Here is a 22,850-nt window from a genome sequence, read left to right on the forward strand (position 1 = left end):
CATTGTTTTGTCTATTAGAATGTCTTTTCTTATCCATGGCGGAGTTTTTGGTATATTTAGGGATTTGCTTGGTGGTAGAGGAATTCCAATATTTTCGATAATATTCTTGCTTCTTGTTCTGATATTGTTTGGCTCTGATGCTGGGCCTTGGGCCCACAATTCTCCTGAGCTGTTGTTATTCTCTTCGTCTGTTGCACTATTTGTTAAAGCCTGTTCATTGTTTGTTTGCTTTGTTGCGAAGATAGCGAGTCTTTGACTGAAGAAACTTCTAAGACTTGGTATACCGATTCGGCTTGTAGGCTTTCTATTGGGCTGGTTTGAAAAGCTCCTGTTATTATTCGCAGTCCTTGGTTATGTATGCTCTCTAGCTGCTTCATTGTAGATTCACAGGTTGAGGAGATGATTGGCGCGCCGTACAGCATTTTCTCTAGTACAGCTGATTTGTATATTTTTGATAAAGTTTGCCGGTCTGCACCCCATTGTTTGGTGGTTGTGCAACGTAAAAACTGTATTCTTTGCTGGCATGCTGCCTTTATTTCTTCGATGTGTATTTTGAATGTTAGGTGTTGGTCTAGTGTTACTCCAAGACATTTATGACTGAGCTTGTACGGTATTATGTCGTTGTTAATTTTAAGGTTTACGTTGGCTTGTTTTTTTGATCTCGCTTTTTTGAATACTACGGTTGCACATTTTTCGGCTGAGATCTTGAATCCAGTGTGGGTTTCCCAAGCTTCAATTTTTTTCAAAGCAAGTTGCAGGTTTTTAGCTATTTTCTTCTGGTTACTGTCGCTGGAGATCAAAGCTACGTCATCTGCATAAAGTAAGACTTGGACGTTTGGTGGTAGGTCTGAGCATATGGTGTCTATAGCTATCAAGAACAGGGTCACGCTTATAACTGATCCTTGACACAAACCATTTTCCATTAGCGTGTCGCGGGAGTATGTGCCGTTTACCTTAACTTTGAAGCTCCTTTTCATCAGCATTTGTTGAAGATATTTGATGAGGTTTCCTCCTATTTTCCATTCGCTTATTCTATTCAGAACTAATCTGCGCCAGGTTGTGTCGTAGGCTTTTTTAATATCCAGAAAAACTGCTTGTGTTAGCCGCTTTTTATGCATTGCTTCTCTCACGATGTTGTCGAAATGGCCCAGATAATCGGTAGTAGATCTACCTTTCCTAAAGGCATACTGGTGTTGATTGATTAGATTTTTTTCTTCTAAGATGAACATTAGCCTGTTGTTGATCATTCTTTCCATGATCTTTCCAAGACAACTGTTTAGGTAAATAGGTCTATAGTTTCCAGGGTTGTTTCTTTCCCCTTTTTTTTGTAAATAGGTACTACGAATGATTTGGTCCAACTAACTGGATACATGGATTCATTCCACAACCAGTTGTATGTTTTCAGCAAGAGGTTCTTATATTCTACTGGCAAATGAGTGATCATGGCATAGTGTATGTTGTCTGGACCAGGAGATGACCCTTTTAATCCTTCCATTGCCTCTGCTAGTTCGTTTTTGGAGAATGGTGCGTTGTACTCTGCTGTATCCTCATTTCTTATTTCGAGAGGTGTTTGCTCGATCCTGTTCTTCAATGGTATAAAGTTTTGATTGTACTCTTTATCGCTTGATATTTTTCCAAAGTGGTCGGCTAGGCTGTTTGCTATTTCAATGTTTGTGTTCATGCGTTGGCCGTTAAAGTTGATTTCTCTGATAGCTGATGATTGGTATTTTCCTGAATTTTCCTAAAATTGCTCCACATCTCTTTGGCCGGAGTATGAACGTTGAATTTGCTGACGAATTCTTTCCAAGAGCTAGTTTTGCTTCTGTGATGATTTTTGTGCTCTGTCATTGGCGTCTTGATATTCGTATATTAGTTGCGGGCTTGGAGGTTTGTTCTTGTTATTTTTAAGTTTACGTAGAGCTTTTCTTCTAGTTTTTACAGCTGTGGCTACTTCTTTGCTCCACCATGGCACACGTTTTCCAGAAGTTGTTGGTTTAGTTTTGGAATTGATTGTTCTGCTGCTATTATTATTTGTTTAGTTATTTCTTCTACTTGATCGATGACATCATTTTTCGTCTCAATGTTAATGTTATTCTGGAATTTTTCCCAATCTGCATCTTCTATTTTCCATCTTGGAATACGATCACTTGCTGGCGATTTTGACGGTGTCGACATAATTAGTGGAATATGATCACTTCCGTGTGAATCCTCACAGACGGTAAGTTCCAGTATTCCCGCTAGTTGATTAGAGCAGAGGCAAATGTCGATGCAAGATCCGATTCCTGTGCCGCTGTTTATGTAGGTTTTCTCACCGTTGTTCAGAACTATCAGGTTCTTCTCGTTTATTATTGATTCTATTGTTGTACCTCTAGTGCTGATATTTTCCGATCCCCATAAGGGATGATGGGCATTTATGTCACCTACCAGGATGAAAGGTTCAGGAATTTGTTCTATTAAAGCCATAATATCCTCTTTTGTGATCTGTTCCCCCGGAGGGAGGTATACGTTTAGTAAGTTTGCGTTTAGTGGTGCTCCGATGTTAACTGCAATTGCTTCTAGATCTGTATCAATATCTATGATTTGACTATCGATGTCGTTTTTACTGCGATTATTACACCGCCTGCTGCTCTTGCTCCGTTTGTTCTTGGACGATGGTATGTTGAATATCCTCTGATTTCTGATTGGTTGTCATTTTGGCACATAGTTTCTTGAAGGCAAATAGCTATTGTATTGTAAGTGCTTGCAAGGATGTTGAGGTCAGGCCTTCTTCCTCTTAAGCCTCTTACATTCCATGAAATTATATGGTGTTCACTGCTGATTGTACTTGAGTGGTCTTGTGTTGTTTGTGCTATTTTGTAATGCTTTTTGGTTTTGCTATTATTTTCTAGGATTTCATTTTCTCGTTTCCGTCATCTGAGTTATTTTCTGGGTCTGTGGAAATATATCCTACTTCTTCGGTAACTGCTTTCATTTTGTTTCCTTTTTTCCTTGGAGGTGAACTTGGCTGCTTCTCTTGACTTCTTGTGAGCTTAGTTGGGTTCTTCTGTCCGCTAAGGGAGGGTGCGTACAAATTTAATGTTGCTTGTAGTTTACTGTTGTCTTTTTTCAGACTTTCAAGTTCGTTCTCGGCTGCTTTTCTTCTTGTTTTCTCCTCTTTGTAGACTGATACCAGATGTTCGAATTTGTGGTTCAGTGCTTTGTATTTTTCCTCTATGGATTCCATCCTTTTTCGTTTTCATTTGTGACTTTTTTGATTTCTTCTTTGTATTCCTTCAGCTTCACTTCGAACTGATTTTTGATGTCAGCTCTGATCTTTTCTTCAAGGGTTTTCTTTTCTTCGTTTAGTTGTTTCACTTGGTCGGCGTAAGTATTCGAGCTTTGATCTTCTATCATTTTTCTGGCTTCCCAGAAAGACAAGTTTATCCACTTTGATTTTTATTATATCCTTTTCTCTTTTAAGACAGGGCATCCATTAAAGAACGCTCCGTGCTCGTTTCCACAATTTATACACTTTTCTCGGTTTTCACATTCTTCATGATAGTTATTTCCACATTTCCGCACTTTTTCTCACTTGAACAGTTTCTTCCAATGTGGCCAAACTTTAGGCACTTGAAGCAACGCATCGGATTTGGATACCATGGTCTTGTTTCCAGCACAGTGTATCCAATTTTAACTTCTTTGGGGGGTGTTTTTCCTTTAAGCGTAAGTACGAAAACTCCCATCGGAGTTTTAACATTGTCGCGCATTTTCATCAACTGTTTGACTTCCGTAACTCTTTGGGAGGATAGGTTTTCCAGAAGCTCGTCGTCACTCACTTCCTTCAAGTCTCGGCAGACTATCACTACTTTGCTCGAATTTAAAGTTTTGTGCTCGTACACTTTGACGGTAATTTCGTCACACAATTTTTCAATTTTAGCCAGGTTTTTTGCCTGATGTTCGTTCCTCACCGTCACTAGAATTTTTCCATCCTTCGTTTTCTTTGCGCTGGTTCCGCTTCCACAGTAACTTTGGATTGTTTTTTCCACAAGTATCGGGGACACTCCGTGGAAATTTTTATCCTCTTCCATCCTTTCCATCACCATTATCATTTCTCTGGGGTTTCCCCCAGAGGTTTCCCCCAGTCGGGGGAATTGGATGCACTCATCCGGCAAGTTGGTGTCGCCGGTGGCGCAGGGTTTATTCAAGTTCAGAGCCCTATGTATGTTGTTTACGCTTCGGTCGACGGCACTAGTAATTGGTGATTCGACACTTTCACGGTCTCGGTCGGGGGTAATATGATACTTTCGCGATCGCGGTAGTTGGTTTAATTAATTGCCAGTAAGCGTCTATACTCGACCGGGGCAGAACTCGGACTGCACATTTAGGATTTGAAAGGAATCCCATTTGGGATTCGAATGGAATCCCATCTGGGATACCCCATTTGGGATTCGAATGGAATCCTATTTGGGAATCGAGAGGAATACAATTTTAGACTCGAATGGAATCCCTTTTGGGATTCAAATGGAATCCCATCTGGAATTCGAATGGAATCTCATTTGGAATTCGAATGGGACCCCATTTGGGATTCGAATGGAATTCTATTTGAGAATCGAGAGGAATCCCATTTGGTTTTCGAATGGGAGCCCATCTGGGATTCGAATGGAATCCCATTTGGGAATCGAGAGGAATCTCATTTGGGATTCGAATGGAATCCCATTTGGGATTCGAATGGAATCCCATTTGGAAATCGAATGGAATTCCATTTGGAATTCGATTGGAAGCCCATTTGGGATTCGAATGTGATCCCGTTTGGGATTCAGAATCCCATTTGGAAATCGAATGGAATCCCATTTGGGATTCGAATGGAATTCTTTTTAGGGTTCGAAAGGAATCACATTTGGGATTCCAATGAAATATTATTAAAATATTAAATTAAAATATTAATTCGGATTCACATTTAAGCTGAAAAATTCATGAAAAACGTAAGAAATAAAAATACAACTATTTGAAGTACTAGTCATTGTCTAATAATTAAAAAAAATGTTATTCTATGGACAGAAACATTTCTTCAAGTGCGTTTGGCTCGAAATACTTCCAACATTCACGAATACGAAATTTTATCATATTTATATTATAGAATTGTTTGCCATTTTTAATAAACGTAACGGGCAAGTATAAACCAAAGGTTTTTGTAAGGATTTGGGCCCGGAGAACAAGCTAAAAAAAACTCAGAGTTGCATTATCAAGCTGAAAAGTTAGATCTGGCCCCATGAAAAGTATCTTACTCTCGCTTTCATCTACTAATAGACTGATCAACATTCCATTAGTGCTCTTTTTTCCAAGGAAATTGTATTCAATTTCAATATTCAAAACAATGATACGAATGTTATTTTCAGGGTTCCTGGGCCACTCGGCTCCAATCCGGCCATATCGGGCACAATCCGAGGGACCTCCGGTATGGCCATTTCTTAAATTCAGTCAAAATAGGTCGTGCGGCACCTCAAACTTCATGATTTCACAAAGTAATGATGGGATGGGAATGATGGGTATATTATTTTCAGAGAGCCTGGGCCACATGGCTCTAATCCGGCCATAGGCCATAACCCGGGAGACCTTCGGAATGGCCTAGAAAAATAGGAAATAATTGAGTCAAAATAAGCCGTGTGAAACCTCAAACTTCGTGTTTTCACAAAGCAATAATCGGATATTTTCAGGGTTCCTGTGCTACTCGGGTTCAACCCGGCTTGATTTTGATAACCAGTTTTGTTCCAATTTAAACAATTCTCAAATTCTTGGATCAACATGTCAAGTAAGGAGTTCGACCTGCATAGACAGGTGAATAAAATGTTGTCAGCGAGCGCTCCACTTAACCAAATATAGAGAAAGACACCACTTTCCCTTGGTGGATCGATCCGAGCTTTTTTATTATGTGAATGTTTTCCATTGGTGAGAAAGAAGCCGAGACACGGGAGGGGTAACTGGATTGTGTACTTACATAGATGTAATAGGAAGAGCTCAACATGATATCCAAGTTTTTCTTCTGCTGCTGCTGCTGTTGTTGTTGTTGTTGTTGTGGTTGCTGTTGCTGGGATTGGGGTAATAGCTGTTGCTGATGCTGCTTCTGCTTCTTCTTTGGTGGCTGCTGTGGCTGCTTATTCTTCATTGAGTGTGCCGTTTTTCTTGCCACTGCGCGTGTTTTTCGTTTTCCCCCGAGGGGGTGCCCAATATCGGCGATCTCTACCGCGGTTCCGTTCCCGGGCGGCACACCTGTGCACCCGAGAGCACCGAGCGGAAGAATCCTGCCGGTTCTAGTGCCGTCGGAGGGCACAGCCGAAATGTTGGGACCTTGGAGGAATTCCTCCTGGGGAATCCTTCCGTGCTGATGGCTGCTGGCTGCAGTCCTTCAGCAGCCGGAGCAAGTAGTTAGTCGGCAGCGAATTCTGCAGAGGCATGACACTCAAGGTTGGGCGAAAATATCTGCCGAATCGGGAACAAAAGATTTCGATGTGCTGTTCGTAGATTTCTCTACCGCTGTTGCACTTTTCGGTCACGTCGCGCACTTCACTCTCATTCCGTCGCACTTGGCGTTTGTGGGAGTACTGCCCGTTCGCGTATATAGACCAGTATTGGTGCGCGAAACAAGCCCCGTAATGCACTGGAAACGGTTTTATAAATGCAAAATAACAGCAATAATAACAATCACAACAGCGAAAAAACAACAACTATGTACATTTGATATTACTCTCTTTCCTCCGAACGTTGGTACACGTTTCGCCACTCTCGTTTTATTCAACACAGCGCACTTCTTCTGCTTTGTCATACACCTCTTTGCAATTTTCCACCACCTTCCCTTATCCTGGTTTTGGCTTTGCCGTATTCTTCTACCAACCCTGCTCTGATCGTCTCCGACTCGACTGATTCTTCTTAAACAATATTAATTTCTGCTATGTTGCCAATATAGCCTCCGCTACACTTCGCTACGGCCACTACTAGCGAGAGTAGCGCACACATATTTTTCCTTTTTCTGCTTTTTAACTGCTTCTACGTTTCCTCCTCGCTTCCCTCTTCTTCTTATTTCTCTTACTTCTTCACCCGCTCCCTTACTACACTAAAACTGGTGGTGGTGACCCATCGATCGCACGGCAAGGCATTGGATAATTATACCAAACACTACTCGGTCGTGACATGCACTCTCCTCTTGCAGCGCCGAGTAATTGAGTAACACCGGGCCTAACATTCACCACTTTGACCACTGAGCAACAAATTGACCACTTTAAATAGTAGCTTCTACTATGCACTGCCTCGACAAAACCGCCACTGTATCATAATATGCACCAGGTTGTTGTCACTTTGCACTACACAGCTGTCTATCACTAGACAAGGAATGTATCGGAAGCTTGAATGGACAAGCTGAAAATTATCGCACAAATTACTTTGGGTGTATCCCTACTTGCTAACTAGCAAATCAATTTCCTTTGTCATACTCAAGAACACCGACTGACCGCCGCTGTCGGTGTCGCCACTTGTCTTCCATCCGAGGCTCCCAAGCAGATTGTGTCACAACTCAGATTCTTCACCGTTACTGCTGCTGCTGCTGTTGCACTGTCTCTCGTTCTTGCTCTTGCTCCGCGACACAGTTCACGACTCGCGGGGCACCGTCACCGCCGTAGCCGTCGTCCGAGATGTTGTGATCCGCTAACGGGTACAGCTAAAATGAGCTGAAAAATTCAACCTTACTTTCCCCCGACGATTCTCTCGGCGATGGATTTCTGCTTTGACTGCTACTGCTGCTGTGAGACTTGGACTTGGGTCCCACACACATTCCCCCCACGTCACCGCCCTCTGCCTGCGGTGTTGACTCTATGCTTCTGCTGCTACTCTTCCTTCTACGCCACGAGAAGCGTGTGCGCCTACTATACTCTAATTCGTGTACATATCTCTCACTTTTTCCACCCCAGCCGCGAACTCCACTGTTTCCACATTCCACTGTGTTGCACTTCACCGCAGTGCACACATTATCCAGATCCGGAGGAGGAAAATCAATAAACCGAACCTAATTTGTGCACGAATCACCGAATGCACTTCACCTTTTTTGCACCGTGGACGACTATCGGGGTTGGAATCGTGTCGAACTGCTGCGTAGCTTACTTGTCTATTTGTCAACAACACATAACGCAACTGAATTGCGTAGATAATTACCGAAGTTCTTGATGTTCTTCTCTGCACCTAATTCTTCTGTTACCCTTTACCAAAAGCTAACAATCGAGGCAGGATCCGCACGGACAAAACACAACAATCCGACTACCGAAACGAGCGCCGTCGACGTATTTGCCCAACTAATAGCCAGGCGATGGTTATTCTTCTGCCAGGCGGAGTGAGTGAACCCGGGCCGTCGAGTCGGACGACGGCAGCTGTCTTGCTTACTTGCGTTTACTCACGTCTTCCACTCCGGTTCCGTTCCTCAGCCCTCCAACTTCGTCGGCGGCCCGTACAATCCAAACACCCGGTAAACTCCAGCCAGCTTCTAACAAGCGAATGAAGGAGTGAATGGAACACAAAACAACCGCACACAGGGACAGAGTGACGACATCGTCGACGACTGTCATTTGAGTGCCCGATTTGTTCCAGCAACAACAAGCGGAGAAGCCCAAAAAAGAAAGGCGAAACACTAAAAGTCTATACAGATACACAAAGGCAGCACCGACAGCATGTTTTCCTCTCATCCCTCGATGCAGTTTTATTATACAACAAAAATTTCTTACCACTTCGCTTTGCACACTGGTACTCTCGCATTACCCTCGAGAGTGTACGATGTGCGGTGGGTGACTGATGGTGTGCGCACTTCTCCCATTAAAAATTGAGAGAGATCACTCTTATACGAAGCGCTCACATGAATGAATGGAAGTATCTCACCGCCGCGCCGTTGTCGGTTCGCTCCGCACGAGACCGAATTTACGAACGACCAAACAAAAGGGAAAATGTTATTATTGGAAGCTAATTCATAAGCGATGCGGAATCCGTTTTCCTCGCGGTTTCCACCGCTCTCGCTTTTCCTTCCGTGTCTCTCACGCCACCACACACGCGGGAACCCCCCCTGCAATCGGCTCTGGTCGGTCCTCCCCGGCCGTCATCGCATCGCCCCGTCGTCGTCGTCGTGTAATCGCGTGTGATCTGGATGGTTATCACACTCGCACGCTGCTTGCTGCTCACCGTGCACGAATGAACGGAAAGGAGACACCGCAGAAAGCAAGCATAAGGCGCGATTGAAAACTGAGAATGTTGAGATTGAGACTGAGTGTCGTGACTTTTTGTGTTTGCGCGATAATATCATTTGGTTGAATGATTTTGAAGAGTCGGTCGCTGCTCGGTCGGTTCGCTATCATGTTGATGACTGTGTTATTGCCGTTATTATTATTGATGTTGTTGTTATATGCGGGGAACAGGGGTTTAACATTTTTATTGTTATTGATATTATTAACGGCCCGTGTGAGCAGGGAAAATTGAGTGTGGGGTCGGTCGATCGTCACCTTCGAGGTATTGGAAAATTTGTAGCGCTACGCGCCACCTGACGTCAACGGAGTAGGTAGACATTTTGTTGATAGTGCTTGATTGAACAAAAATCACTCTCTAATCTTATTTAACTATATGCCATCGTAGCTCTGGCTGTGATTAGGAAAGCGACGAACAGTAAATAGACGTGTGGGATTGGGCGATGGAAAAGTTTCTTCGTTTGCTTTGAACAAAGAGAATGAGATTGCACTTATACTAACATGTTTACATTCAGGGCTGCATTGTATGTGCAAATAATGGAAACAAGGGACATGGATTCCTTTCCTGGAAGGTTATTTCTAGAACGTTTTGTTTCTACTGTAACACGATCGACGATCATGACCCCGATGACGTGTTCTTCCGTTTGAGAAACTTTTTTTTCGGATTTCAAATGCGAGGAGACACCTGGTCGAACGCAGCAGATCGAATCGGCTAGGAAAGCGGGTATTCAATAATAATAATAATAATGGCTACCATTTGGAAGGCGGAAGGCACACTTTCCTGCAACTAGCTGTTCGCGAAATTTGAAAAGAAACTGCATTGATTGAATTTCTAGTCAATATATGTTAGTAGGACATAAGGAACCATATTCAAGGACTCTACGATGCCTCCCAAGGAAACTGCGAGTCATTAGGCTTACCTAGGGAGTTATGAGACTTGACAGTGAGCTCTGAAAAACTTCTATAAAAAGCTTCATGTATCCACAAGCAGGCCCTACCATAGCCACCGTGAGCCGCTGAAAATGCTCTAGCCCAGCGGTTCTCAACCTGAGTTACATGTACCCCTGGGGGTACCTTCGCTGGCCCCAGGGAGTACCTCGGACAAAAATACGTAATGGCGGATGTTTAACAGTTCCAATGAAAACTTTTCAATAAAGTTTGGATAATTGTTTAATTTTTGTACATTAGGGTGGCTCAAATTAGTATGGGAAAAACTTTTTCATTTTTTTTGATGAGCCACTCTCTCGGTTATATTTGATGCCCTGATGCTCTGGACAAAATTTCAGCCAAATCGGTCAACGTTTGCGCGGTGCTAAACTCGTTGGAAGTTTATAAGCAAACATGTATGCAGAAACATCCAAAAACAGTAAATTGCAGCTGGACTACACAACTTACGATGAAGAACTATGAAACTCATTCAGATCTTGTAGAACTGAATGAGTATCATGGTTCTTGATCGTAAATTGTGCCGTCCAACTGCAAATCATTGTTTTTGGATGTTTCTGCATACATTTTTTTATATAAACTTCCAACGAGTTTAAGCACCACCCAAACGTTGACCGATTTAGCTGAAATTTTGTCCAGAGCATCAGGGCATCAAATACAATCGAATAACAGGGCGGCCCATCAAAAAATTTGTAAAAATGTTTTTTGAGCCACCCTATTCTGCATAATATGCAGTGTATAAAGTAAAAAAAAAACAAAACGACGAAAGAATAAATTTCAAAAATCTAAAGTTTGATCGATCTGATTGAGACAAAAAAAAATGATGAATGATATGTTAAGAATAAGCTTTTGAATTAAAATTTAGAATCCAAAGGTTCGAAAGCGTTCATTAAAGAGGCTTAAAGACAATCCTCACGGAATCCAAATTTAAAAGTACTCGCAAAAAATACTCGGCAGCCTCCTTTTAAATGGCCATTTAAGGGGCTCGGAAGTCTCTTCAAGAGACTCGAAAACCTTCATTCAAGAAGCTCAGAGCCCTTCTTTCAAGGGGCTCAGAGGCCTTCTTTCAAGAGGCTCGGAAGCATCCTTTCAAGAGGCTCGGAAGCCTCCTTTTAAGAGGCTTGGAAGCCTCCTTTCACGAGGCTTGAAAGCCTCCTCTCTAGAGGCTCGAAAGCCTCCTTTTTTTATTCCTTTATTTATTTGATAGGCACCCATGACCATCCGCTTGTAAGGCGAACGTGTAGCCAACTACGCTACGGGATCCCCCTGGAAGCCTCCTTTCTAGAGGCTTGGAAGCCTCCTTTCTAGAGGCTTGGAAGCCTCCTTTCTAGAGGCTTGGAAGCCTCCTTTCTAGAGGCTTGGAAGCCTCCTTTCTAGAGGCTTGGAAGCCTCCTTTCTAGAGGCTTGGAAGCCTCCTTTTTATTCCTTTATTTATTTGATAGGCACCCATGACCATCCGCTTGTAAGGCGAACGTGTAGCCAACTACGCTACGGGATCCCCCTAGAAGCCTCCTTTATAGAGGCTTGGAAGCCTCATTTCTAGAGGCTTGGAAGACTCCTTTCTAGATGCTTGGAAGCCTCCTGTCTAGAGGCTTGTATGCCGCCTTTCTAGAGGTTAAGAAGCTTCCTTTCAAGAGGCTCGGAAACCTCCTTTCTAGAGGCTTGAAGCATCCTTTCTAGAGGCTCGGAAGCCTCCTTTCTAGAGGCTTGGGAGCCTCCTTTCTAGACGCTTGGAAGCCTTCTTTATAAAGGCTTGGAAGTCGCCTTTATAGAGGCTCGGTAGCCTCCTTTCAAGAGGCTCAGGAAGCCTCCTTTCAAGAGGCTCAGGAAGCCTCCTTTCAAGAGGCCTGGAAGCCTCCTTTCAAGAGGCTCAGAAGCCTCCTTTCAAGAGGCCTGGAAGCCTCCTTTCAAGAGGCCTGGAAGCCTCCTTTCAAGAGGCCTGGAAGCCTCCTTTCAAGAGGCCTGGAAGCCTCCTTTCAAGAGGCTCGGAAGCCTCCTTTCAAGAGGCTCGAAAGCCTCCTTTCAAGAGGCTCGGAAGCCTCCTTTCAAGAGGCTCGGAAGCCTCCTTTCAAGAGGCTTGGAAGCCTTCTTTCCTTCGGAATTTCCTCGGGAAATCCTTCGGAATTTCCTCGGGAAATCCTTCGGAATTTCCTCGGGAAATCCTTCGGAATTTCCTCGGGAAATCCTTCGGAATTTCCTCGGGAAATCCTTCGGAATTTCCTCGGGAAATCCTTCGAATTTCCTCGAAATCCTTCGAATTTCCTCGAAATCCTTCGGAATTTCCTCGAAATCCTTCGAATTTCCTCGGGAAATCCTCCGGAATTTCCTCGAGAAATCCTTAGAATTTCCTCGAAATCCTTAGGAATTTCCTCGAAATCCTTCGAATTTCCTCGAAATCCTTGGAATTTCATCGGGAAATCCTCCGGAATTTCCTCGGGAAATCCTCCGAAATTCCCTCGTGAAATCCTCCGGAATTTCCTCGGGAAATCCTACGGAATTTCCTCGGGAAATCCTTCGGAATTTCCTCGGGAAATCCTCCGGAAATTCCTCGGGAAATCCTCCGGAAATTCCTCGAAATCCTTCGAATTTCCTCGAAATCCTTCGGAATTTCCTCGAAATCCTTCGAATTTCCTCGAAATCCTTCGAATTTCCTCGGAAAATCCTTCGGAATTTCCTCAGGAAATCCTTTGAATTTCCTCGAAATCCTTCGGAATTTCCTCGAAATCCTTCGAATTTCCTCGGGAAATCCTTCGAATTTCCTCGAAATCCTTCGGAAATTCCTCGAAATCCTTCGCAATTTCCTCGAAATCCTTCGAATTTCCTGGGAAATCCTTCGAATTTCCTCGAAATCCTTCGAATTTCCTCGAAATCCTTCGAATTTCCTCGAAATCCTTCGGAATTTCCACGGAAATCCTTCGGAATTTCCACGGAAATCCTTCGAATTTCCACGGAAATCCTTCGAATTTCCACGAAATCCTTCGAATTTCCACGGAAATCCTTCGAATTTCCACGGAAATCCTTCGGAATTTCCACGGAAATCCTTCGAATTTCCACGGAAATCCTTCGGAATTTCCACGGAAATCCTTCGAATTTCCACGGAAATCCTTCGAATTTCCACGGAAATCCTTCGAATTTCCACGGAAATCCTTCGAATTTCCACGGAAATCCTTCGAATTTCCACGGAAATCCTTCGGAATTTCCACGGAAATCCTTCGGAATTTCCACGGAAATCCTTCGAATTTCCACGGAAATCCTTCGAATTTCCACGGGAAAGCCTTCGGAATTTCCACGGGAAATCCTTCGGAATTTCCACGGGAAATCTTTCGGAATTTCTACGGGAAATCCTTCGCAATTTCCTAGGGAAATCCTTCGGAATTTCTACGGGAAATCCTTCGCAATTTCCTAGGGAAATCCTTCGGAATTTCCTCGGGAAATCCTTCGGAATTTCCTCGGGAAATCCTTCGGAATTTCCTAGGGAAATCCTTCGGAATTTCCTCGAAATCCTTCGAATTTCCTCAGGAAATCCTTCGAATTTCCTCGAAATCCTTCGAATTTCCTCGAAATCCTTCGAATTTCCTCGAAATCCTTCGAATTTCCTCGAAATCCTTCGAATTTCCTCGAAATCCTTCGGAATTTCCTCGAAATCCTTCGAATTTCCACGGAAATCCTTCGGAATTTCCACGGAAATCCTTCGAATTTTCACGGAAATCCTTCGAATTTCCACGGAAATCCTTCGGAATTTCCTCGAAATCCTTCGAATTTCATCGAAATCCTTCGGAATTTCCTCGGAAATCCTTCGGAATTTCCTCGAAATCCTTCGAATTTCCTCGAAATCCTTCGGAATTTCCTCGAAATCCTTCGAATTTCCTCGAAATCCTTCGAATTTCCTCGAAATCCTTCGAATTTCCTCGAAATCCTTCGAATTTCGGGAAATCCTTCGAATTTCCTCGAAATCCTTCGAATTTCCTCGAAATCCTTCGAATTTCCACGGAAATCCTTCGAATTTCCACGGAAATCCTTCGAATTTCCACGGAAATCCTTCGGAGTTTCCACGGAAATCCTTCGAGTTTCCACGGAAATCCTTCGGAGTTTCCACGGAAATCCTTCGAATTTCCATGGAAATCCTTCGAATTTCCACGGAAATCCTTCGGAATTTCCACGGAAATCCTTCGAATTTCCACGGAAATCCTTCGAATTTCCACGGAAATCCTTCGAATTTCCACGGAAATCCTTCGAATTTCCACGGAAATCCTTCGAATTTCCACGGAAATCCTTCGAATTTCCACGGAAATCCTTCGAATTTCCTCGAAATCCTTCGAATTTCCTCGAAATCCTTCGAATTTCCTCGAAATCCTTCGGAATTTCCTCGAAATCCTTCGAATTTCCTCGGAAATCCTTCGAATTTCCACGGAAATCCTTCGGAATTTCCACGGAAATCCTTCGAGTTTCCACGGAAATCCTTCGGAGTTTCCACGGAAATCCTTCGAATTTCCACGGAAATCCTTCGGAATTTCCACGGAAATCCTTCGAATTTCCACGGAAATCCTTCGGAATTTCCACGGAAATCCTTCGGAATTTCCACGGAAATCCTTCGAATTTCCACGGAAATCCTTCGAATTTCCACGGAAATCCTTCGAATTTCCACGGAAATCCTTCGAATTTCCACGGAAATCCTTCGGAATTTCCACGGAAATCCTTCGAATTTCCTCGAAATCCTTCGAATTTCCTCGAAATCCTTCGAATTTCCTCGAAATCCTTCGAATTTCCTCGAAATCCTTCGAATTTCCACGGAAATCCTTCGGATTTTCCACGGAAATCCTTCGAATTTCCACGGAAATCCTTCGAATTTCCTCGGAAATCCTTCGGAATTTCCTCGAAATCCTTCGAATTTCCTCGAAATCCTTCGAATTTCCTCGGGAAATCCTTCGGAATTTCCTCGAAATCCTTCGGAATTTCCTCGAAATCCTTCGAATTTCCTCGAAAATCCTTCGAATTTCCTCGAAATCCTTCGAATTTCCTCGAAATCCTTCGAATTTCCTCGAAATCCTTCGAATTTCCTCGAAATCCTTCGGAATTTCCACGGAAATCCTTCGGAATTTCCACGGAAATCCTTCGGAATTTCCACGGGAAATCCTTCGGAATTTCCACGGAAATCCTTCGAATTTCCACGGAAATCCTTCGAATTTCCACGGAAATCCTTCGGAATTTCCACGGAAATCCTTCGAATTTCCACGGAAATCCTTCGGAATTTCCACGGAAATCCTTCGAATTTCCACGGAAATCCTTCGAATTTCCACGGGAAATCCTTCGAATTTCCACGGAAATCCTTCGGAATTTCCACGGAAATCCTTCGGAATTTCCACGGAAATCCTTCGGAATTTCCACGGAAATCCTTCGAATTTCCACGGAAATCCTTCGAATTTCCACGGAAATCCTTCGGAATTTCCACGGAAATCCTTCGAATTTCCACGGAAATCCTTCGGAATTTCCACGGAAATCCTTCGAATTTCCACGGAAATCCTTCGAATTTCCACGAAATCCTTCGAATTTCCACGGAAATCCTTCGGAATTTCCACGGAAATCCTTCGGAATTTCCACGGAAATCCTTCGAATTTCCACGGAAATCCTTCGAATTTCCACGAAATCCTTCGAATTTCCTCGAAATCCTTCGGAATTTCCACGGAAATCCTTCGGAATTTCCACGGAAATCCTTCGAATTTCCACGGAAATCCTTCGAATTTCCACGGAAATCCTTCGAATTTCCACGGAAATCCTTCGAATTTCCACGGAAATCCTTCGGAATTTCCACGGAAATCCTTCGGAATTTCCACGGAAATCCTTCGGAATTTCCACGGAAATCCTTCGAATTTCCTCGGGAAATCCTTCGAATTTCCTCAGGAAATCCTTCGAATTTCCTCGAAATCCTTCGGAATTTCCTCGAAATCCTTCGGAATTTCCTCGGGAAATCCTTCGAATTTCCTCGAAATCCTTCGGAATTTCCTCGAAATCCTTCGAATTTCCTCGAAATCCTTCGGAATTTCCTCGAAATCCTTCGAATTTCCTCAGGAAATCCTTCGGAATTTCCTCGAAATCCTTCGAATTTCCTCGAAATCCTTCGAATTTCCTCGAAATCCTTCGAATTTCCTCGGGAAATCCTTCGAATTTCCTCGAAATCCTTCGGAATTTCCTCGAAATCCTTCGGAATTTCCTCGAAATCCTTCGAATTTCCTCGAAATCCTTCGGAATTTCCTCAGGAAATCCTTCGGAATTTCCTCGAAATCCTTCGAATTTCCTCGAAATCCTTCGGAATTTCCTCGAAATCCTTCGAATTTCCTCAGGAAATCCTTCGAATTTCCTCGGGAAATCCTTCGAATTTCCTCGAAATCCTTCGGAATTTCCTCGAAATCCTTCGAATTTCCTCAGGGAAATCCTTCGAATTTCCTCGAAATCCTTCGAATTTCCTCGAAATCCTTCGGAATTTCCTCAGGAAATCCTTCGAATTTCATCGGAAATCCTTCGAATTTCCTCAGAAATCCTTCGAATTTCCACGAAATCCTTCGGAATTTCCACGGAAATCCTTCGGAATTTCCACGGAAATCCTTCGAATTTCCACGGAAATCCTTCGAATTTCCACGGAAATCCTTCGAATTTCCTCGAAATCCTTCGAATTTCCTCGAAATCCTTCGGAATTTCCTCGAAATCCTTCGAATTTCCTCGAAATCCTTCGGAATTTCCTCGAAATCCTTCGAATTTCCTCGAAATCCTTCGGAATTTCCTCGAAATCCTTCGAATTTCCTCGAAATCCTTCGAATTTCCACGGAAATCCTTCGGAATTTCCACGAAATCCTTCGGAATTTCCACGGAAATCCTTCGAATTTCCACGGAAATCCTTCGAATTTCCACGGAAATCCTTCGGAATTTCCACGGAAATCCTTCGAATTTCCACGGAAATCCTTCGGAATTTCCACGGAAATCCTTCGAATTTCCACGGGAAATCCTTCGAATTTCCACGGAAATCCTTCGAATTTCCACGGAAATCCTTCGGAATTTCCACGGAAATCCTTCGAATTTCCACGGAAATCCTTCGAATTTCCACGGAAATCCTTCGGAATTTCCTCGAAATCCTTCGAATTTCCTCGAAATCCTTCGGAATTTCCTCGGGAAATCCTTCGGAATTTCCTCGGGAAATCCTTCGGAATTTCCTCGGGAAATCCTTCGGAATTTCCTCGGGAAATCCTTCGGAATTTCCTCGGGAAATCCTTCGGAATTTCATCGGGAAATCCTTCGGAATTTCATCGGGAAATCCTTCGGAATTTCCTCAGGAAAACCTTCGAACTTTCCTCGGGAAATCCTTCGGAATTTCATCGGAAAATCCTTCGGAATTTCCTTGGGAAATCCTTCTGAATTTCATCGGAAAATCCTTCGGAATTCCATCGGGAAATCCTTCGGAATTTCATCGGGAAATCCTTCGGAATTTCCTCGGGAAAACCTTCGAAATTTCCTCGGGAAATCCTTCGGAATTTCATCGGAAAATCCTTCGGAATTTCATCGGAAAATCCTTCGGAATTTCCTCGGGAAATCCTTCGGAATTTCCTCGGGAAATCCTTCGGAATTTCCTCGGGAAATCCTTCGGAATTTCCTCGGGAAATCCTTCGGAATTTCCTCGGGAAATCCTTAGGAATTTCCTCGGAAAATCCTTAGGAATTTCCTCGGGGAAATCCTAAGGAATTTCCTCGGGAAATCCTTAGGAATTTCCTCGGGAAATCCTTAGGAATTTCCTCGGGAAATCCTTAGGAATTTCCTCGGGAAATCCTTAGGAATTTCCTCGGGAAATCCTTAGGAATTTCCTCGGGAAATCCTTAGGAATTTTCTCGGGAAATCCTTCGGAATTTCCTTGGGAAATCCTACGGAATTTCGAAAGGATATATTTTTACACATTTTGAAATAATAAATATGCTTCCTTAGATATATGCATCACGGGTCAAATTAGGCGGCCTTGTAGACGTTTGTCATTTTTCAATAGATACCGAAATGATAACAAGGAAATAAGTAAGAATGGGAACTTTGGCAAATGTTTCCTATTTTGCCATTTGCATTGTTAAATTTTATTAGGTTTCTGTGAAAAAATCAGTGAGACAGACGAAGAGACGACTAAAAAGTTCTACAGTCGAATTGAGAAAGAAGGAATTAACAAAACTGACCTGTCACAGCTATTGCGTATGTACATCCTAATAAGGATTTACTATTTTGTGCATTTCATTGTTTCTTGTAGTGGTACATACCTGAAAAAAGAAAAAGAGAAAAAAATGAAATACAGTTTAATCGCTAAGTCGACTAACACGCAATGTCATAAAGTCTAAATACACTAATTATAACAATATTTCAGATTTTCTTCGATAACTTTTGTAAATTTGATGTTCCGGCATGATTTACGTGTCGCAACTGTATGCACTGTAAGCTGCATAGGTACTAACTATTAATGATATGCAAATATTATTAACCACACTTGCATTTGTAATGCAGTAGATCACGCGATGAATTAAATACAGACTACGCCCCTGTCCACACTTTTAAATCGGAACAAACTAAAGAACAAACCACATGCAGAAATTAATGAGTAAACATCATTGGGGTGAGGGTGAGATTTAAGGGACTGAAGCCAAGAATATATCGTCTATAATAGAGCTTTTTCAAATTCTTGTCAACAATGTTTGGTTTACGTTTAGGATCGACGTTCACACCAACAAAAGCAATAAAAGACAAGTTTTATGAATTTGCAAGCGAATTAAAATATGAACTGATTCAAATATTGATAGCAACAACTGGTTGTTGAATAATCTAGGCTGAAACCCCGTTTAGGTAACATTTATTTGACCTTGAAATGGACCGAATTGCAAAAAATATATTCCAACGCGTAGAATTTTGTGAAAACCAACTGTACCACACCAGTTGGTTTGAAGAATTTGCAGCCGAACTGTTATCGCTGGCAGAGTACCACCATTCTGCCATCGTATACACAAATTGAAACTCATCGCTCGAAAGACACACAGGGTAACCCATAAAATCCTTTACCATCTTCATTTCACGTTGTTTCCCCTTGAAAAAAAAACCTCGTTCCATTCCTGCTTTCAAGATCGTCGCCAGTCACCATCCAGAAACGACAACGACGAACTGACTGAGAAATCGATGGATGAGCAGCGGAACCACCACCGGGGTAGAAGTGAATGGAGAAATCGAGATCGACATTTGAAAAAAGGCCAAAGTTCAAGTAAGCAGTTCACTCTCACTTGTGTCTATCTTTGTATGATTTACATATCGCCATCGCGATTGATGATTGAACAAAATATACAAGTGAATGTAAGTCTAATTCGGACTTGAGCTCACTCTCAAATGTTGGTCTTGAAATATGAACATCGCCCCGGTCGATCGGTTGTAGGACTACGATTTCGTTATTAAAGTTCCTTCGCGCGCGCATATGTAATAAATAAAAATGAGAAAATATGTTGACGTAAGGCGAAAACAGGCGCATACAGTCAGTGCCGCCAACGATAACAGAAAATAATGCCACAATAATAGAAGAAAGATTTGAAGAAGCGAACTTGAACGAACAGCCGGGTCCGGGAGAGAAAGAGCGCGCGCAAGGAAAAAAAAAGATTCGCCCTACCAAAAACACGGTCTTTGGAAAAATTTGCCTGGATGGAAACTGGCAGCTATAGCGCGGAAAAAGGTTCAAATGAGAAAAGGAACCAAAGGAGAAATGAAATGGAAGCAGCGAAATTGGTTTGCCACTGCTGGCTGGCTGGTGCTGTTGCTGTTGCAATTTCCATTATTTTGGCCCCCTTGAACTGACTCTGCGCTTTCAGCAACTTTTTCCCAAGGTGTGCGCTGTTGCTGCTGTTGATGTTTGTTGCATATCGAGGTTTCTACATGCTAAGCCCAGAATCGACCGACACGCAAATTAAAAAGAAAAAGAAGAAAACCAGCGAAAAACGTAGAAATGAACGGAACCGAGTCCAAAACCAGCAAAAGGTGTTGCTTGCTTGAGCTCGGTTTCGTATTCGAGGTGGCTCAGCAGAAGCAAGCGGACCTTTTTAACTACAGACTACATCAGAGACTAACAGCTACGGCTTACAAAAACGGTGACTAAACAGGCCGATTGTCAGTCATTGTCGTCATAGTCGGTCGGTGCGCGATGGTGGGTTGGTTAGATGATGTGAGCTCAAGTGCGGCAACATTGCCGCATGTCCCTATCATTATTGCTCACTAAAATATGACTAAAACGACAAACCGAACGGGGCTGCAAGCAATCGCAGTCTCTTCATCGCTTGTGTAAGTGAAAGGGGAGTAAACTGGCAAATTTTAGTGGACAACTCGGGCGGTTCAATGCGACGTGCGATTTATTCGCCACCCGGTGCTGGTACATTGCCAGCAATGCGCCAACCCAACAAGGCTAACCATCATTCAATACTGATCTCCTTATAGCTCCTTCCATTCACTCTCTGACTGAAACTCTACTCACATTTGGTTAGTTTTAACATCTGGGAACCCTAAGGAGCTTCTCTAAATTACGTCACCTTAGAAGGGGATGGAAGTTTCTAAAACTTCTCGATTGATTCATACACTAAATGTGACATAAGGGGGAAGGGAGTTGAACAAATTTCCGCGTGCCTTTCTTGATTTCCCAGCAGGACAGTAAGAACTTTGTCCAGGGGCTTCGTACTAAGCTAACAAGCAAAGCATGGAATTGTTGAACACCGTCATGAAAAAGACTGACTTGAGGTCCTGAGAGAGGACAACCGTTTCGGAAAAAAGCTACTAAAGACAGGTTCACCCAGATTGAAGAACGCCGTGAGGCAGCCATTGCGAACTTCCAGCTTTTCATCCAGGAACAAACAAAGAACACCTCTCCAATATCCTCAGCGAAAATCGTGATTTATGAGCCACGTAATTGAAACCATTTCCCTCGTCGTTGATTATACGGCGAAACCCCAACTAACTGCCGCATCCACTGCTCTGGTAAGCGAAGCTATTGAAGAATTGACTCTTCGGAAAACATCACTATAAAAAAAACTCTTTATCGAAGAACAATCCCGATCATCCAGTGCTGTGTCCTGCGGGGATTTTTTGCCAAGTCTAACTCAGTTTTTGATGTATATTTCATTTTTTTCTTCTTCTTCTTCATATTTGGCATTACATCCCCCATTGGGATATTCCTGCCTCACTGCTTAGTGTTCATTCAGAGTTTCCACAGTTATTAACCACGAGGCTTCTAAGCCAAGTTACCATTTTTGCATTCGTATATCATGAGGCTAGCACGATGATATATTTATGCCCAGGGAAGTCGAGACAATTTCCAAACCGTAAATTGCCTAGACCGGCACCGGGAGTCGAACCCACCCATCCTAAACATGGTTTTGCTTTATAGCCGCGAACCCCCCTTCTTTTTGAAAAAAAAATAAACCATAAAAACGATTCTAAAGTCTCTCGAAACCTAACACAAGACGCCTTTCAAGTAACCATCTATGGAATACCCATCGAACTAGTAGCCTTCCACAAGCCATAAATCACCAGTTCCACATCTATGGCTGACCAAATAGCCAAGCACCATTAAAGCATAAATTGTGAAAATCTAAAATTCTCCATTTCACATTAAGCCTTCAATAAAAAGTTGATTTTTGGAGTGTAATTGTATAACTTGGTTGTACGAGAAAGGTAAAAGCAAATCCAAAATTAGAAAAAATATTAAAAAAATCTCCCATATTATAGAAACAAAAAATAAATTTTAAACAAAAATAAAAGCGAGCGATACCAGCGAATATGATTTTAAAATTGATTGATTTTATATTTTCCACCGCCATCACCACTTGATCCTTAAAGTGGCTAGTTTTCGTACAGTGCTGAAAGTTAGGTCGATTGATCACCACTATACGCGTTAGGATTCCTCCAACTAATGCTTTAAAAAAAAAACAGAATAATCCACCTAGCGGTGATGGTGCCTTTCTCGTGTATTATAAAACAAGAAAACACACAAGAGTAACAAGAAAAGCACATAAGAAAGGTCAAAATTGCACTTTTACTTGCGTTCATTTGAATGCATTACCGCAGTTTTTGAAAACAATTTTTTTTTTTCGATTTTGATTTTTTTCCAAGGGAAAAATGCGGAAAAACAATGTTTTTTAATTACTCCGGAACGCAATGGCCGATTGGAGCAACTTTCAATAGCGAAAAATTAGGAAGGATTCCGCGTCGAATGCAACCTGTTGCTATAAAATCGGATAAGACTAAGTACAATAAAAATGTTTCTCACATTTTTTTGTACACACACACATACATACATATAGACATCACATCAATTCGTCGAGCTGGGTCTTTGAGCCTTCTATCAAAAGTTCGGATTTGAAGTGAGCCTATAGCCTTAACGTATAAATATCAAAGAATATGAAATTGAAGACATACTAAGCTGAAAAAAAAACAACATAAATAATAAAAATGAATAATAATGAAAATTAGAAACATTCCAAACTAGGAAAAAAATACCCATAAAGTTATATCAAGAATTAAAAAAAATAGATGGAACTTAAACTTTTTAAATATCAAAATCAGGAAAAAAGGCAGCAAAATAAAATTTCCATAAACTATTAGCAAATTAGGAAATTG

At 42.3% G+C, this 22,850-nt stretch overlaps 1 protein-coding gene across 5 annotated transcripts in view; it reads right to left on the bottom strand.

Annotated features, from left to right (window-relative positions):
* Positions 1–22,850, bottom strand: part of LOC134206497 (serine/threonine-protein kinase tousled-like 2) — a 383,046-nt gene that overhangs the window by 113,475 nt on the left and 246,721 nt on the right. Inside the window, exon 1 of one of the 5 annotated variants that reach the window (XM_062682224.1) lies at positions 5,975–8,226. The exons of the other annotated variants lie outside the window; for them this stretch is intronic. Within the exon in view, the coding sequence (XP_062538208.1) occupies positions 5,975–6,142 (168 nt within the window). The 5' untranslated portion in view covers positions 6,143–8,226. Of the gene's footprint in view, positions 1–5,974; positions 8,227–22,850 lie in introns of those variants that run through there. 5 annotated transcript variants of the gene reach the window in all.

Source organism: Armigeres subalbatus, chromosome 1, assembly GCF_024139115.2.
Source record: "Armigeres subalbatus isolate Guangzhou_Male chromosome 1, GZ_Asu_2, whole genome shotgun sequence".
In the NCBI taxonomy this organism is placed as follows: domain Eukaryota; kingdom Metazoa; phylum Arthropoda; class Insecta; order Diptera; family Culicidae; genus Armigeres; species Armigeres subalbatus.